Source organism: Micrasema longulum, unplaced genomic scaffold, assembly GCF_059751315.1.
Source record: "Micrasema longulum isolate JH-2025_06_02 unplaced genomic scaffold, ASM5975131v1 h1tg000243l, whole genome shotgun sequence".
NCBI lineage: Eukaryota > Metazoa > Arthropoda > Insecta > Trichoptera > Brachycentridae > Micrasema > Micrasema longulum.
In genome coordinates, this window is record NW_028277448.1 from 14,655 (window position 1) to 32,287 (window position 17,633).

General features: G+C 30.0%; 1 protein-coding gene across 2 annotated transcripts; it reads left to right on the forward strand.

The window, feature by feature from the left end:
- Positions 1-1,326: 1,326 nt before the first annotated feature.
- LOC148283382 (mitogen-activated protein kinase p38b-like) lies at positions 1,327-17,123 on the forward strand. 2 transcript variants are annotated; one of them, XM_088223590.1, is made up of 8 exons: positions 1,327-1,552; positions 3,101-3,237; positions 5,367-5,560; positions 7,537-7,646; positions 8,901-9,025; positions 11,135-11,214; positions 15,329-15,581; positions 16,370-17,123. In XM_088223590.1, exons 1-8 carry the CDS (start codon positions 1,449-1,451, stop codon positions 16,438-16,440), a joined length of 1,074 nt encoding a protein of 357 aa, XP_088079716.1. In that variant the 5' UTR covers positions 1,327-1,448; the 3' UTR covers positions 16,441-17,123. The 2 variants fall into 2 exon arrangements, with proteins under 2 accessions (XP_088079716.1, XP_088079717.1); XM_088223591.1 differs by lacking the exon at positions 11,135-11,214 and adding an exon at positions 12,659-12,738.
- Positions 17,124-17,633: the final 510 nt, after the last annotated feature.

A 17,633-nucleotide genomic window follows, 5' to 3' on the forward strand; every position in this document is an offset into this window, starting at 1 on the left:
CTACACTACAAAAAAAAAAACAGTAATTTTAGTGAAAAGTTGCCAGGGCTGGTATTCCAAACGCTCTCGCGGCCGTATTTGCATACAAAATACACGAGAAAAACTGTTTTCTCGTGCTACGAGAGTAGTTCAGAACAGCACCCCTGTTTATTTGTCAAATCATGGTTCTAATTTTGAAACTCAAATAACTAATGTTAATTTACATAAATAGGATGTGACGAATGACGCTAATAATTTCAAAGCTTCTCTTGCCAGCTTTGGATATTTTTCTTTTCTATTCATCAAAAAGACGTCAATCTTATGCAATTGTAGATTCCGCTGCGCTCGCTCCTACGTTGCACTTGATTTCTCGATTTATAATAATACGGCTACCTATATAATACGGCCTCCAAAAAACGTTATGATTGAAATCGCGGACATACGAGTGATATATTAAAATTAAGGTCCTGGAGGGTCGCTATTTTTTTTTACTCGCAAAAGGGTCGCATGTTCAAGAATGTTGAAAAACATTGATCTAAATAAAGAGATCTTTATAAAATCACCTTGAGTAGGTACTATAAAAAAAAAATTGAACATACGATTACGCTTCCGTGGTTAGTGTAGACATTTGGCTCACACACGAAAGGTTCCGGGTTCCATTCCCGGTGAAACACAAAAAAATTAATGTAATTTTTCTCAAGCGTGGGAGTATTGTGCTGTAATTTACCACTGTAATTGGGCCTCAAGGTCTGTTGTAGTGCAAAAAATAAGTAATTTCGTTACTTAAAAGAGTAATTGTTCATTGCGAGATATTATTTTGAACAATAATCCACACGCCATTGTAAATAAGTTGTGAAGAAATAAAGATGTGTTTTTAATGTTATGATTTCTAATCGAATAAGCCCTGAAAATATTTTTTTACATTACGTAAATTAAAATGACATCATCATCATCAAAACACAGCCATTTTTGTCCAGTGCTGAACATAAACCTTATACAGTAAAAATGACATCATCAATCAATAATCACAATCAACATCCACACCTAAGGGTGCATAGAACACTACATTGATACACCAAGTTAATCGTTTTTCGATCTTTTGTTATGCGAAGAGATATATCCAAGATTTCATACATGGTTTAGTACTATCCTCTACATCACAAGGCGGAATATATTAAAAAATTATGTTTTAAATTATTAGGATTTATAATAATTCCTAGAACAAGAAATCAAATCATGCATTTCTCATATTATAAAAGTGTATACAACATGGTTATGGCGGTCGTCCAACATGTTGTCCGAGTTTGTGAACGTTATTCAGGTATTATTATACAATAAATTAAATCTATGGTTAAGTATACGTCAAATTTCCAGGTGTACGCTCTCATTTTGAGTAATTTGTGTTTTATATAATTTCAATGTTATTGAAAAGGTTAATTATTATTATTTGAGTACATAAAAGATTTAAAATGCCTACTTTCCACAAAATCGAAATAAACAAGACGGAATGGGAGGTTCCAGAACGTTATCAAATGCTGACTCCAGTTGGTTCAGGAGCTTATGGACAAGTTTGGTGAGCTATTTTTGTCTTTTTTCGAATATTTTTCAATTTCTCGTAAATATTTATTTTTTATTTTTCCAAAGTCAAAATACAGTAACATATACCTGATTAAATTTATGAATATTCTGTTAGCTATTTAAATGTGTCTTTGTTTCAATGCCATCTGAAAATACATTCATTTTGTTAATAAAACAGTTTGGTAAAAATTAAACTTTCGAAAAGATTACTTACTTAGATTACTTCAAAATGAGTGTTTTTTTAATAAATATTTTAATGATTTTTATTACGAATAGTTATGTATGCTTAAAATATAACAATATCTGTGGCATATTTTTGTGTGGGCTAAACTGGTTATTGCTTTAATTTAGAAGTGTAATAAGTTAAGATATCACTTCAAAACGAAAAACGTGATTTAAATGTGTATGTGAAATATTGAACAAAATAAATTGTTTTAGTGAAATTACAAACTTAAAAGCTTCAATTAAATTATTTATCTATAGAATCGCTTTGTATAGTGCCCTTGAGGTATTATATTGCGAAAATGGCGCTTTATAAGTTATCTATAATAATAATAATTATTTGTAGATATGTAACTACCTAACGTGTTAGATTATTTCAACATTCTTTGTGTCCCATTTTGCGCAATATGATTGTAATAGAAAAGTTCAAAAAATCACAGTCCCTGGATTGGCTCCTGAAGTGTAAGACCAATCTTATCTTCAAGCATAAAAAAAGTGACAAAAATATTGAGAAAAGCAACGATTTGGTTTTTTGTTATGAATAATTTGTATTTTTAATTTTGTATTCAGAGAGAACCATTTTTTTGGTGGTCAATACTTAAATACTGAAAAAAATTGTTCATGCTGTCTGTTTGCTAACGCTTTAGGTGCCAGTCCGGGGACTATAAAACATTCTAGTGTAAAAAACCTTTTAGATAAATATTTCATGTCAACCATGTCGGAAATCGAATCCAACACCTCTTGCATTAGACCACTAGGCGATTCGCTTGTCTTATAAAATATTTATTTTCATTTAATTTAATTTAGTGTCACTGGAATACATTATACTATTCAATGAATGATGAATTCTTTGCTGGGAAAACCCGTGCCGGGATTAAGTTATGCTGCAATTGGTGCACCAATGCAATGCCCTATGCACTGCATTGGTGCACTATGTGGATAGGATAGTGATAATGGTATTGGTGTAGCATGTCTTCAATGTGAAATTAAAAAGCTGTTGGGGATATAGTGTAAATTAAGATTTTAATAAGTTATTGGTAATATTACATTTTTTAAAACAGAACTGAATTTGTCATATTCCAACTCTATGCATTAAAAAAAAAAAATTAAGGAGTGCAAAGGATTAAACATCAATTTTCGTTATACAATATTTTCTTTAGTGTGTTAACTATTCATACATTTACAAAAATAAGAATTACAATATATTTTGAACATTCTTTTTCCTATTTTGAACAATTTTCACTTTGGTCCTTACAGGATTTTAAATTTCCGCTGATAATATCATGGGTGTATTTTTCTAATATTGTGAATTGATTTTCAGTTCTTCTCTCGATACCGCATACAATGTTAAGGTGGCTATAAAGAAGTTGGCGCGACCGTTCCAGTCGGCTGTCCACGCCAAGAGAACCTACAGAGAACTGAGAATGCTTAAACACATGAACCACGAAAATGTCATTGGTCAGTTTGTCATGTCTGCTTATCATCTTGATTGATTATATTTATTGCTCCTAAAATATTTTATCTCTCACAGATAAAATATCTCACTGATTGCTTAATCTTATGTATTTGAAGTTGCGTAATTGTAATGTTTTTTTTATATTTTATTTTTGAATTGTATTTTATTCTAACCTTGTTCTGATTTTGTTATTTATTATATCGACTGTGTTTAGGACAGGCTTTAAACCACAATTTTGGCCAAAGTTGTTCTATTATTTTTTATGTGTTTTCAGAAGCATTCCATTGTGGCTGATGGGACATTTGATTCCAGAATTTGACCAACTTTGAGTTGTATCTATACCATCAGAACTCACGCAATAGTGAAATATTTCTTTAAAAACAAGATAAAGAGCCATTTTATTATACTGCTTTCAAGAAAAAGCCAAACTGTCAATATGTTCTGTGTAATGATTATTTGAACGAATGTGACTGGTGGGACCCTGGAAAATCCCACTCTTCTACATTTGTGCATTTGAAGGCAAATTTAAGCGAAAGTACTCAATATTAATGAGAGATTTTATGTGTTGCAAATTATGTAATATTGAACGCTTATGTTTTGATAAAATAGAAGTGTAATAACAGTTATAAAAAAAAACCTATTGTAACTGGTGGGACAATATTTACTAAATAGTAACTCTGTGTGAAGTAATAGTTTCCATAGACAAAAAAAATATTATTTAATATTTTGAAAAATATTTTTGTATTTATAGCAAGTTAGAGGTGATAAATGGATATTCAAAATTTATGTCATTTTCCCACTTTATATAGAATGCTCCTTTAACCAATTGTGTGCGTCTATACACATTATGGCAAAATTATTTAAGCCCATAAGTATTTGCAGTTCCAATCTTTTGGCCAGAATGTGTATAATACCTACTTTATTGGTTAAAAATACATTAAACAACTTTTTCCGATGTTGTGGTTTGTAGCCTTTGTCTTGAACACAGTTGATATAATTTATGTACAAAGTCATATATTTATGTAGATATTTATTTCCACTTCATGGGGCTTTTGTCCTCTGTTGAGTTAAGATGAGTAAAGTGGGTACATATTTTAAAAATGCATGTATATTTGCGTTCTTATAATTTACTAAAATATTTAAATTTTATTAACTGTGTTTATAAAATGGGAAACAAGTAAAGTGGGGTTCGAGCCTCGGACCTCCTGATCTGGAATCCACAACACTTTCACAGGACCACAACCAATCAGGAAACAAATTACAAAAACATTTGTAATGGTCATTAAAAAAAGTCTAATAGATAATGGAAAAACTAATTTTAGTTGACACCATAATAATAAACGGGAACCTTGCGGTAGGGCAATTAAATGTTATAACCTCAGAATAATAATGCGCTACCGCTTATAGAGCCGCCCATACGGACAAAAATCATTCTAGGATTATCAATCACGAAATTACCTGCAGTTTTCAGCAAAACAATGGGCTGTAGGTAATCAGGCCAAGAATTGCCAAATCGGCATCAATTTGAATTGTAATTACTTTTAAATATACCTTTGTATATATATATATCCTTAAGAGATTGGTATTATACATTTATTCTTGTAGGGTTATTCCAATTTATACTTCTATAATTATTATTTTATAATCATAATAGGGAAATTTCCACTTATTTATGAGCAAAGCATTGCCACAAAACCATTTGTTACACGTCTGTTGTTAAACCAAAAATTTGCAACGCTTTTGTTCTATGCAATAGAGCAAAATGGCATTCCTTTAAGTGGGCAGCGCTTTATTACTCTGAAGTTACAACCTTATGATATAAAAATGGGGGTTACAACCAAATGATATTTAAAACTTTACACCAAACGTTTTTGTTCGCTTAATAACTATTTACTATAGACCCTTTGCAACGTAGAAAGATTAAGTAAGGTATTTTTTTGAAATCCACTTATAAAATGGTATTTATATGGATTTTGTCTCCCATATTTTGCACTTAGAACTCCTATTGTGAAAATATGTGTCTGTTGAATTTCTACTCAGTTGAAATATTAACATTTATTTTTGGTCAATCATATAAACCAATATTTTGATAATATATATTTATGAGTAAATGTAAATTGTAAAATTTTAGGTTTATTGGATGTGTTTACCCCCGATAAAGGATTTCAAGAGTTCAACCAAGTTTACCTTGTGACACACTTGATGGGTGCTGACCTTAACAACATAGTGCGGACTCAGAGACTTTCAGATGACCATGTGCAGTTCCTTGTATATCAGATTCTTAGAGGCTTGAAATATATTCACTCTGCTGGGATTATCCACAGGGTAACTACATATATTATTCTTGTATTTTTAGTGAGCTCTAAAAACATTCTCAATTTTTTTTTCTAATGAATGAAAATAATACAATTACTTGCAAATGTCACTTAATAACATATATCGCCACCCTAATTTGTAAAAGTCATAAGCCCACAAATGGTCAAAAATGGTATTTTGGCATTTTCTGTTACGACTTCAAATAATCTTTGTACATGTGTGTAAAATATATTCATACAGTGTTCCATTTTTTTTGTTCAATATTTAAAAAAAACTTCACTACCATTTGATCCTGGACTAAAAACTGTTTTTACTCTCCCCTAACAAAATAATGTTTGGGGCTTACGAGTTTTACAAGTTAGGCTGACGATATGTAATTTTTGTGTTGGTAAATCAAAACATTTACTATCACATCCATTTTGGAGGTGTTTCATGTTTTTGATTTTACTATTAAAAAAAAAATCTTGCTTGGTTCATTAAAAGCTTGATACAATTTGAAAACAACAGCTGATAAAATTAATTTGGCAATAACTCAAAAGCAATTACATAGTTTGGTTGTGCCAATATTAAAAAAATCGCCACCTTGTGCCAATGTTAAAAAAAAAAACTAAAACAGATAAATACTCACTTGGGCATCATCCGCAATACTTAATATAATTGTTTTAATAATGACAGAGCTCTACTTTGTATTGTATACAGTACTAAAAAATATATTAGTGTTTGAGTTGAAATGTATTTACACTTTTAAAAGTCCAAAAATTTAGCATTATCATTGCTAAAAGTTAAATGATTTATACATTAACTGCATAAATGTTTTGAGTTATTTATTTATCATGTAGGTATGTATGGTATAATAAAATGATGTTGCCGAAAGTTAATCCAACCATGGATGACAAAATGCTTCAATAGGAATATCAATTGATAGTATACTACTGTGGGGACCCCCTTTCTGCTTATGAGTTTGCCTCTGGAAAACAGTCTTAAATAATGTTTTCATTTTTATTTTAATATTTATTTTATTTGTTGTATTTATTTGACATAGAACACACACAGTCAAAAACACATAATAAAACAAAATACATTTAAATAAAAAAGACTGATCAATTTTTCATAATTCGACTTTAAATTGTAAATATAAAAAGCATAGGCGTCTATCCTTAAATTATATGCTAGTTTTGAAAAATGTAAAAAGTTAAAACCATAACGTAAAATATTATGAACCTAAAGTTTAACGGCAGTAATTTATATTTCATCCTCAAGGAAAATAAAATAATTAAATATTTATGACTAACAATAGACAGAAAATTGACATGGACAGCTCACATCAATAATCTAATTAGCAAAATAGCAACATTATCGAGTCTTTTTCAAAAACCAAAAACTTTGTTCCGAAAACGGAAAAAAATCTTATGTATGAAGCCTATGTCATATCTAAAATATGTTATATGCAACAACTATGGGGAACAGGAAACCAAAATGACATAAACAGACTACAACGACAGCAAAATAAAATATTGAAGCTGAATAAATCGGGGACTGAAATTATACAATAAACTACCAGACAAAACTGAACTAACAAAAGACGCAGACAAACTTTTCAAAAGGCGTAAAAAATATAATTATCAACAACAGAGTATAAATAAAAAATTATATATTATTTTTGTAAAATGAATGTAATAATCCGTAAGGGTTAATAAATAAATAAAAAATGGTAACTTACAGTTACAATTTATTTTACATACGAAGAATGCGATGGGTCTAAAGTAAAATATAAAATAGAGACGCTAATACGTTATAAACAGGAATGCCGATGAAGGCAGAGAAGGGCGAGTATTGCCCGCCCTTATATAGGTACATTGGGTACCTCGCGAATAGACAAAAATTTACTATTATTACTGTACTCTCTTGTACCTACAAAAGAGTAAATAAAAATAACGTTATAATGTTAGAATATTATTTATTTATTATATTATGTTATTTTTTAGGATTTGAAACCGTCAAATATAGCTGTAAACGAGGACTGTGAATTAAAAATTTTAGACTTTGGTTTGGCCAGACCAACTGAAAATGAGATGACTGGATATGTTGCTACAAGGTAAAGTACTTTTGATCATACTATTTTTTATCAAATTTATATTTGATTCTGAGAATTTCAATCTTATTTTATCATTGCATAATCAGCAACTCATTTGCAAAATTTCTTAATTTTTATTTTCATACCTTAAAATAATTTCGTACCATACATTTATACTTCTGTAGATAAGTACGTAAATTTAATTAGAATATTGAACCAAGTGGTGATATTTGTTATTTTAATTGAAAAAACAATGGCTTGTTTGATATGCGAACTCAGTACAAATTTAAGTGATTCAGATTTTACTCGGCTCATTTCCGTATGAAAACATAAAAAGCATGTTATGTGCATTGTAAATAAATATGATGACTAAGGAAGAAGTTTGCAGCCTCGTTTTGTTTTATAAAACCTAGAAATATTTTTTTTCAATTTTAAATATTCATAATTTTAAATATATAGCTACAACAAATTAATGCATAATATCATTTGATGAAACAAATTGTTTATGTTTTGTTTTTATTATTTGTAAGCATGGGATTGTTAACTGTAACCTTATGATGCATATGGCACATTGGTATGCCAATTTAATTTCAATAATATTTGAAAAAAAAATGGCTACCAAAATAAGGTCTTAAAATCTATTTATTCTTAATAAAAATTCATGTTACTGTAAAGTTAATATTTATATTTCTAAATCCTCACATACTTATTGTAAGTATTAAAAACACTCTTATTTTTCACCTATAATGATCTCTTTAAACTACCAGATACGTTGCCAAAATTAATATGTATTTATAAATTCTGGTAGCATAACATACACATACTACAAACATATGCATAGTTGAACAAAGTAGCTGCAAAATTGTGTATTTGTTAAAGTTTATTTTTAAGGTAGAAAACTCTGATTCAGATTATTTTTGAAGTCTGTAAATTCAAATTATCGATTAAAAATATGTTAATTGCGTCTTGTTTGTGTAAATACTGAAGCCATTATAATAAATTGGTAAAAAAATGATTTAAGTAACCAAATGGGAAGAGAAAAATCTGAAAAATTTGTAAATTTAATAAAAAAATAAACTGACAACGTTTTACACTAGCATATGTAGTTATGTTTTGTGTATATTAAAAAAAAAGTCATAAACAGATTGCACCTGGTCAGACAGATACAGTGTGTAATCCAGAGAAATCGTTTACAACAAAAAAGCAATCGATTATAGGAAATGTGTCTTTGTCTATTATTATTTCTATAATGGCTTGACAATATTTATATCGCAGGTGGTACCGTGCACCAGAGATAATGCTCAATTGGATGCATTATAACCAAACTGTGGACATTTGGTCTGTGGGATGTATTATGGCGGAACTTATCACTGGACGAACTCTCTTCCCCGGTACAGACCGTATCCTTTTGAATTACAAATTATATTTCACTGACAAGTTGGCATCCATTGCCACTGGTTCTGATTCAGTAAAATCTAAGAAAACATTAGCCAAGCCTCCATATAATATGGAAAAATAATATAAATGAGTATGTAACTTGTATTTGACAAAAACTTAAATATATTTATGAAGTGAGTTTTCTATTTATTATGTAAATTTCAATATTAATTTTATGTTTTTATGTATTTTATTTTATCAATAAGACACGTTAAAAATTAATTTATTGAATTGGCGTTTACTTGAAAAACTTAATGATACATTTTTTACGATTTAATTTTGTCCTCAACAGGTTGGTGTATAGATGTTGTATGTTTAGTTTTATCAGAAATCATGTTGTAGAATGTTATATATATTTTTGTAATGTGTTAAAAATATTCCTGTATTTCAGAATAGAAATTGAATTGTGTTAAGGTGAGGTTTCGATCATTGGATCTTAAGTGTTACACAATGCCTTTATCACCCTACAATTGCCATTTACTAACTTAATGATTAATGTTTTCAAAACACACCAATTTGACTTACGTAATACGATATCTATGCATGAACTCATAGATAATGAAATGAAGAATTTAATCGGGTTGTGGTCCTGTGGCTAGTGTCTCGGACTCACGGACCAAAGGTTGGTGGTTCGAATCCCACTCTACCCCAATTCGATTCCATTTTCTAATAGTGAGTTATTTACAACTCGTTGAAAATGGCCCTCAAAATTAAATATTTGTGTAAATCATAAGAACGCAAATATTTCTTTTTAGTAAAAAAAAAAAAAAAGAAGTACCTTGAAAACCCAACGTTATTGGTAAGATATCACTGTTCCATCCCAATAGATCTTTACAGGTCGCAGTGACGTCAGGAGCTTGTATAGCACTGATCCCCACCTCTAATAATAAGGTATCACTGTAATATACGTACATAATTATATAAATATGTAAACATATATAGATAGGTACCAGAACTATAGAAACATGGGAGAGTTACAATTATCGTTATTTGTGCTTGCATGTATAGACTTTTATACCCTACCATGCGTGGAAAAGTTATTTTATGCAATTATAATTTAATAAGCATTTTATTTTGAATTAGTTTAAGCTTTAATGTCTATTATTTTGCAATTTATTTTTACGGACGCATATTTAGCTTCTCCAATCCTTTATTTCTTTAAAATAATATGTCAGTAATATATCCTGTATTTTAGTAAGTGCGCATTCGATATTGGATGGATATTTTAAGAATTGGCATTACAATTTATTGGCAGCTCCATTTCAATAATTTATCTTATTTAATTTTAGTATTGTTATGAGGAAACGCGGTTTGACTTTTTTTCATACAAACATATTCCCATATTTTCTCCTTGGATTATGGCACTAGAGCAGTGATTTTTTTTACACATAGATATATATCATTGGCGTGTTCCTTTTGTTTTGTGTTTTTGATAAATTGTTTCTTATGGGAGCCAGGACCATCCAAAAACCCATAAAAGCACCCAGTTTTATCTGCCGTCTTCCGACGTATGGTATGCAAATATGATAAATATATTTGAAAATTACAAAAGGTACCGTCACAGAAAATTTCATTTTGATAGTCTTTCTTGAAAAAAAAAAAAACAGTTCAGTTTAGGAGTGCGGAAATCGGGAATATGAGGCATCGATTTTGTCAATTTTAGTTAGGTATAATCAGTCCGGCGTGCAGTTGTCTCTTTTGCGCATTATCTGGGAGGCATTTGCGAGTATGTTGCAATATGTTCAAATACCTATTCATCAAACTTCTTTTCCACCGCCTATCCTCTTAAAATCATCTGCTTATACACTTAGAAATGTGTTGATGTGTATCAATATAACGGTTGAAAAGAAGCATTGAAAGAGAAACGTACGAGGCTATATCAACATTTTGTCAAACTTCCTTTTAAGCAGTAAACAGTTCACTACTAAAACATGTACTTTTATTTTGACAAAGATCTACGTCTGTACACACTGTACCGACATTATACATAGTAATTATATCTTGCACCTTAAAGTTCTAGAACATAATTGATCCACTAATGCACCCTTTTTCGGCCTTAATTGTTGCATCAGATATCCATCAACTGAATTTGATAATGGAGGTTCTAGGGACGCCTGGAGCTGAGTTTATGCAGAAAATTTCTTCTGAATCTGTGAGTAGATCCTTGTAGATAATACCCGCCCAAAAAAATTTACATTCTATGAAACCATTAATAATGCGCGCACATAATATGCTTTTTTTATTTTTATATTTTATTATTTTTAAACACACAACTATGTATAACCATCTGTATTTTATTCACAGAGAATAGGTTTTATTTCAAATAATATTTTCATACTGAATTGTCACATTATTATATTACACCTCAGTCTTTTATCATTTTCAATTAATTAGGCCTTAATCTGTTTTTTTAATATATATTTTTTTTTACTGATGTCACAAAATTATTATGTAGCATATGCATTTATTTGTTTAAATCACTTAATTTTGATGATCATATAAACAATTTTAAAAATTTAACAATGGCTTTAATAACATTTTTATAACTAATTATGTTTAGTTTGATTAATATCTTGTAAAATAATCATTACAGTTTTTACCACCAAAATTTTTGTAGACAAGGACTGGATTCAACTCCCTGGGGAGCTGTTTATGTTAACATATTACAACAGATATGAAGAACATTTAAGAGAAGGTAATATAGAAGTCTAGGCATCTACAAGGCTTATGACCTGTCAATGGCTGGTTTAAGTGGCCACTTTACACACTGTGTAACATTCACCATTCTGCCTATATTTGAACAAATTACATCTTCAAAAATTTGAACATCTAATTGAAGGAATATAGATGTTCAAATATGGGCAGAATGGTAAATGTTACACAGTGTGTAAAGTGGCTACTTAAACCAGCCATTGACAGCTCATAAGCCCTGTAGATGCCTAGACTTCTATATTACCTTCTCTTAAATGTTCTTCATATCTGTTGTAATATATTAACATAAACAGCTACCCAGGGAGTTGAATCCAGTCCTTGTCTACAAAAATTTGGACAAACTCAAAATATTGTTGATAAATCCACCTGGTCCATGAAGAAGTATAGAAATTGAAATAATAACATTTTCAGATGTTGCCTAGTATGTAGGTGAAATAATTCAATTAGATGAATCTCACCCCCGTAAATAAAGGTTTCAGCTCTTTAACTTCACAAACATCAACGATGAAAGAATTGAAGGAATATAGATGTTAAAATATGGGCAGAATGGTGAATGTTACACAGTGTGTAAAGTGGCCACTTAAACCAGCCATTGGACAGGTCATAAGCCCTGTAGATGCCTAGACTTCTATATTACCTTCTCTTAAATGTTCTTCATCTCTGTTGTAATATCTTCATTATTCATATTATTTTTCAGTTTTTGTATGTATATAATATGCAGGTGTTTGCTGTTGAACATATTTATATAAAGTATATTTTAATTGGTAGCTTTGTGTTTCTCTGTTCAATTTTTGTTGTTTCTGTTTCTGTTTCTGCTTTTGCTTCCGAATAATGATTGACAAATGAACAAGGCTTGCCCTTAACCTTAACTGGCATCTGTACAGACATCGATCATCTTACGAGGATATTATTTTTATGCGGTACACCAGAAAAGGATACCATTGATAAAATAACCAGCGAGGAGGTAATAATAATTGTTGCAATTCGGGAACTAAAAATAAATGTAAACAATATCAAGTAAATTTGTACACTTTTTCAGTATTTTATTTCTCTACTAAACATAACACACATTAATGCGAATAGGCAACTCCTTTTATTCTCCTTATTGGTCAATAATATTTAGTTTAGTTAATAATATTATGTTTTTATTTATATGCTGAAAATGTAGAAATAAAATTTCAAGGTCGATAATGATATTTTCAATATGATTATGTTATTATTCCTTAAAGCTCATATTTTTGTACTTTTTGTGATTTTCCCAGTGGTTTTTCATTAAAAATCAATTTAAAATTTTAATATTCATACATAGAAGCTTTATTTTCTTAATGTTTTTTATGTAATTGAATCTAATTACTACATAACACATTCCTTTAAACTTGTGAATTAATTTAGTATTAAGTAAAGTAAAAAAACGAGGACAATTTCTTATACGAAAGTGTGATTTAATAAAAAAAAAACAACAATAATTTAAACTTTTTATCTAAATGATTAATAATTAAGTTTTATTTTTTTGTCTTCCGTACTACTGTTTTTATGCATATTTTTTTATTGTATTTAGCTAATCAAATTCACAGATTTGCTTGTCATACATAAATCAACACATTTAAGTAGGTATTCAAAATAATTTAAATATAGACTAAAAAACATAAAACACTCCTTATTTTATTTTATGATATACATGTTCATACGAACATATTTTTTTGTGGTTTGGGATAGATGTAATTTATTGGCTGGTTGTATTTGTAATGGGGTTGAGTTGGTATATTATTACATTTTTATGTCTATTATTTATTAATTAATTAATTTTATTTTATAAACATAAACGGCAAATCTGCCTTTTACAAACATTAATAATATAAACATATTTGGCTTTATATTTTTTTCTTTTAAAACATGAATTTCCTTATACCCAAGATTTATTTAAAAAAAAAAATTAAACCAAAAATTATAAAAGATTTATATTAAAAAAATTAAACTTAAAATTATACAGCATATTCAGTAGAAAGTTTAAATAATAAAACATTCTACAGTAAAACATCAAGAAAATCATAAGTGCTGTTTCACACAGCTAGGCAAAGTGAACAAAAAACTGTATACATATATATTATGAAATGAATGAATGATGAATAAATAAATATAATTACCATTCACCATCTTTGAAAAAGTTCAAAAGGTTTGTTCTAGAGGAACAATACCCTACACCATGGGTGGCCAACCTTTTCAGCAGCCGGGCCAGATTTTGGAAATGAGATTTCCTACCGGGCCGTACAACAATTTTTTTTCTATTATTCAATGCAAATAAGAAATATGTACATTTTTTAAGAAGATATAACAAAAATGAGAGTCAAACATGTTTATTAGATTAGAGTTACAATACAAAAAATAGCAATCCAAAAAATTATCATAAAATATAAACAAAATATAATAAATTTTATGTACCGTAGGTATGTAAGATTATAGCAAATGGAGACAGATTAAAGCAGGCTGAAGAATTTGTATATTTGGGAAGTATGTTTACAAGAGACGGAAATGTGGATAAGTACATTGAGAGAAGGGTTAGTGCCGAAAACATAGTTAATGGTGCCTTAAAATCAATAGTGGCAAATAAGAACTTATCGAAGAAGCAAAATTGGCAGTACATAACGGAGTTCTGGTACCAAACCTTATGTATGGTAGTGAAGCGTGGTGTTGAAAAAAGAAGGATGAAAGTAAACTGAATGTTGTTGAAATGCAATCTCTCAGGCGAATGTGTGGTAAGATTATGTATGATAGGTGTACAAATGTCGAAATTAGAGCAGAGTGCAAGGCTGAGATAAGCATTATCGACAAAATTAAGAAAGGGCTCTTACGATAATTTGGTCGTGTGGAGCTTATGAGTGATGAAAGAACGGCTAAAAGATGTTATAGTGCAAGTGTGCCTGGATGTAGAAGCCGAGGAAGGCCGAGAAAGATACTTCCATAATATGGAATATGATACAAACTATGCACGATGGAATGTTCTTTTGGTGGTTTTATGTACACCATTAAATCGCCCTTGGTGTATATTTATACGAAAACGGCGCTACATACATTATCCATAGAAATAACTTTTTTTTTTTTGCATAATATGCCCCGCAGGCCATTAGCAGACACCCAGCGGGCCGCATGCGGCCCGCGGGTTGGCCACCCTTGCCCTACACTAAATATATCAGATACGTGGAATAACTATAAAAAAACATAATTGACATGACTTTTTACAAGTCTCACTCGCAAGTGATTAGTTAAAGGATTGGGATTGTTGATTTGTGTCATGCCATTTTTAAATAAATGGCAGTAAATCTTTCTAATTAAAACTCTAAAAAGGTTAGGTTTTCCTTAAAAAAATAAGTTCTCTCTTATGTCTCAACTAACTATTAATCATTAATTACTTGCAATTTGCAATGTTGCACAAAATTCACATTCATAATATTATATTACTTAAGACAATGTAACAAGGTGATGGTTAGGTAGATGAAAGCAAACAGAGACATTATCATTTGCATAAATAATTCAAAATGAATGCTTGTTGAATCTAGGCCAGAAATTACATTCAGTCTCTCCCACCATTGAAAAAACGCGACTTCAAAGAAGTATTCCGTGGAGCTAACCGCTTGGCAATTGACTTGTTGGAACGTATGTTGGAACTGGATGCAGAGAAAAGAATCACGGCTGAGCAAGCCCTCGCCCATGCATATCTTCAGCAGTATGCAGATCCAAGTGATGAACCTACTTCAGCACCTTACGATCAGAGTTTTGAAGACATGGAGTTATCAGTTGAAAAATGGAAAGGTTCGATATATTTTCTTATTTATACTTATACAGGTGCAGTTGTGTGGCAACAAAATTTCTAATTTGTCTGATAAAACCTAATTCAGCACCCTTGAGATTTAGCATATAAAGGATTCTTGATAAGTTCCGTGTTTCAGTCCAGTGTTCCCTTTACTTCCTAGTGGGAACTTGATTTTGTGTACTACTTCCCAGGATGTCAGCAATTTGTCATCAGTAATTTGGGTGTAAAATACAGGAAATATATGATTTCATTTCTGCCCTGTTCTTAAGACGATAGTAGGTCATACGACAGTGGGCATTGATTTCCGGGTGAATCCTACAGGTACATATTGCTCCATTAATGCAAAAGTAGTAAATCTTTTAAAATAAATTAATTTATAAAATATAAGCTGTTTTATGGAGTGTAAAACTTAAAAATTAATAATTAAAAGTTATACAAGCCATTCTCTAATGCCCGTATCCAGAGACAAAACTCTAGGTGATGAAAGTTCATTCTAATCTCATATGCAGAAAATAACTTGAAGGTACGGATAGTGGAATGTACTTTTCTCACCTTTAGTTTTGTCTCTGAATATTGCTATAAGAACCAACATTTTCAACACGTTTTGCGGCATCACTATAGCAATATTATTTACAGGCTATCCCAAATTTTCTCATGTTTAAAATGTATTTTGAAACTTAACGGGTATTATGTGTAAATAATATTTAGTAGACTTAGATTTGATAATGATTATATTATCATCTCCATATTGATTTACTTCAATGAATGTATTTCTATATTTTTGCAGAATTGGTACATGGAGAAGTGGTCACATTTGTTTCTCAACAACAGCCAACAGGACCTGAAGTAACTTCATGAGCCGAACATGGCCATTAACTATATTATATCCTCGGTAATAGTTTATTGATAAAAAATGTTATTTAACTTAGGCACCAACAACTTGTATGTGTAAAGTGGTATAAAAATTAGATTAAAACACATATTTATGTTACGAGGTGTTTATACTCGATGTGTACACGGGATGTGTGTAAATATTTGTAGCCTTTAACTGACACAACCAATTTATATATGATGTAATTTGTTTTAGAATATAAATCACTACGCTCGTATCTTAAAAAATTTACCATGTGGTTCTATACTCCACAGCATTGTTAGCTCTTGTACGTCACAAATTATTGGTATATTGTGAAAAAAAAAACTACAAACTAAAGTTATATGCAGAGAACTCATAATTAATAACTGACTACAAGCATTTTTTCTTTTAATTATGACCATCTAAGACATCACTCCGTATCAATAGATGCATACATTTTAAAATAGTAATAAAGGCTATGAGCAACTACATAATTTCTTTTTAAGGAACACAAGATTATGACATTATTTTATACGATAAAAAATAAACTTGTTCAGTACATGTGACATTTTATATGCCAACTATGTAAATCGTTTCAACTTCCCGAGCCTAAGCTTTTTATTTAAATAAAAATTTTAAAAAACACTTGTTTCTCTGACTATCGACTGTAAAAAAAGAAAAAAAGAAATGGAAATGCTCTTCCAGGTGGTATAAATTTGACTATCACCATGCCGGTAAGGGAGTAAACAACCCTTTAAATCAATCGGAGATTATTCAAACGACACACGGCATAATAACCCAGAAAAACTTATTGTGCAATCGGAGATTAGTTACTTATGTTAGCGAAAATGTAACGTCTATATTGTATTATCAATGTGGTAGTGAATATATGGTTCTAGTATAAAAAAAAATACATTTAATATGTGGTACGTTTTTTTATACAACCATGCTTGAAAGAGTTAAACGATCACATATTTTAGTATATATTTTTTTAATTGGCAATGTCATTTACATACCCACATACATATTTGAAACAAATATTAGTGTTCAAATCATATTGCACTCGTGTCCCATCTTGCCATATACCCACATACATATTTGAAACAAATATTAGTGTTCAAATCATATTGCACTCGTGTCCCATCTTGCCATATTATATGAGTATTGAAAAATTTACGTACATACATATATGCAACAT

Bases quoted from the DNA above. Each gene is read 5' to 3' on its own strand.
- LOC148283382 (XM_088223590.1), top strand. From the start codon at position 1,449: ATGCCTACTTTCCACAAAATCGAAATAAACAAGACGGAATGGGAGGTT. The intron at 3,238-5,366 runs GTCAGTTTGTCA...GTAAAATTTTAG, and splicing joins GAACCACGAAAATGTCATTG to GTTTATTGGATGTGTTTACC. The intron at 11,215-15,328 runs GTGAGTAGATCC...TGTTGAATCTAG, and splicing joins AGAAAATTTCTTCTGAATCT to GCCAGAAATTACATTCAGTC.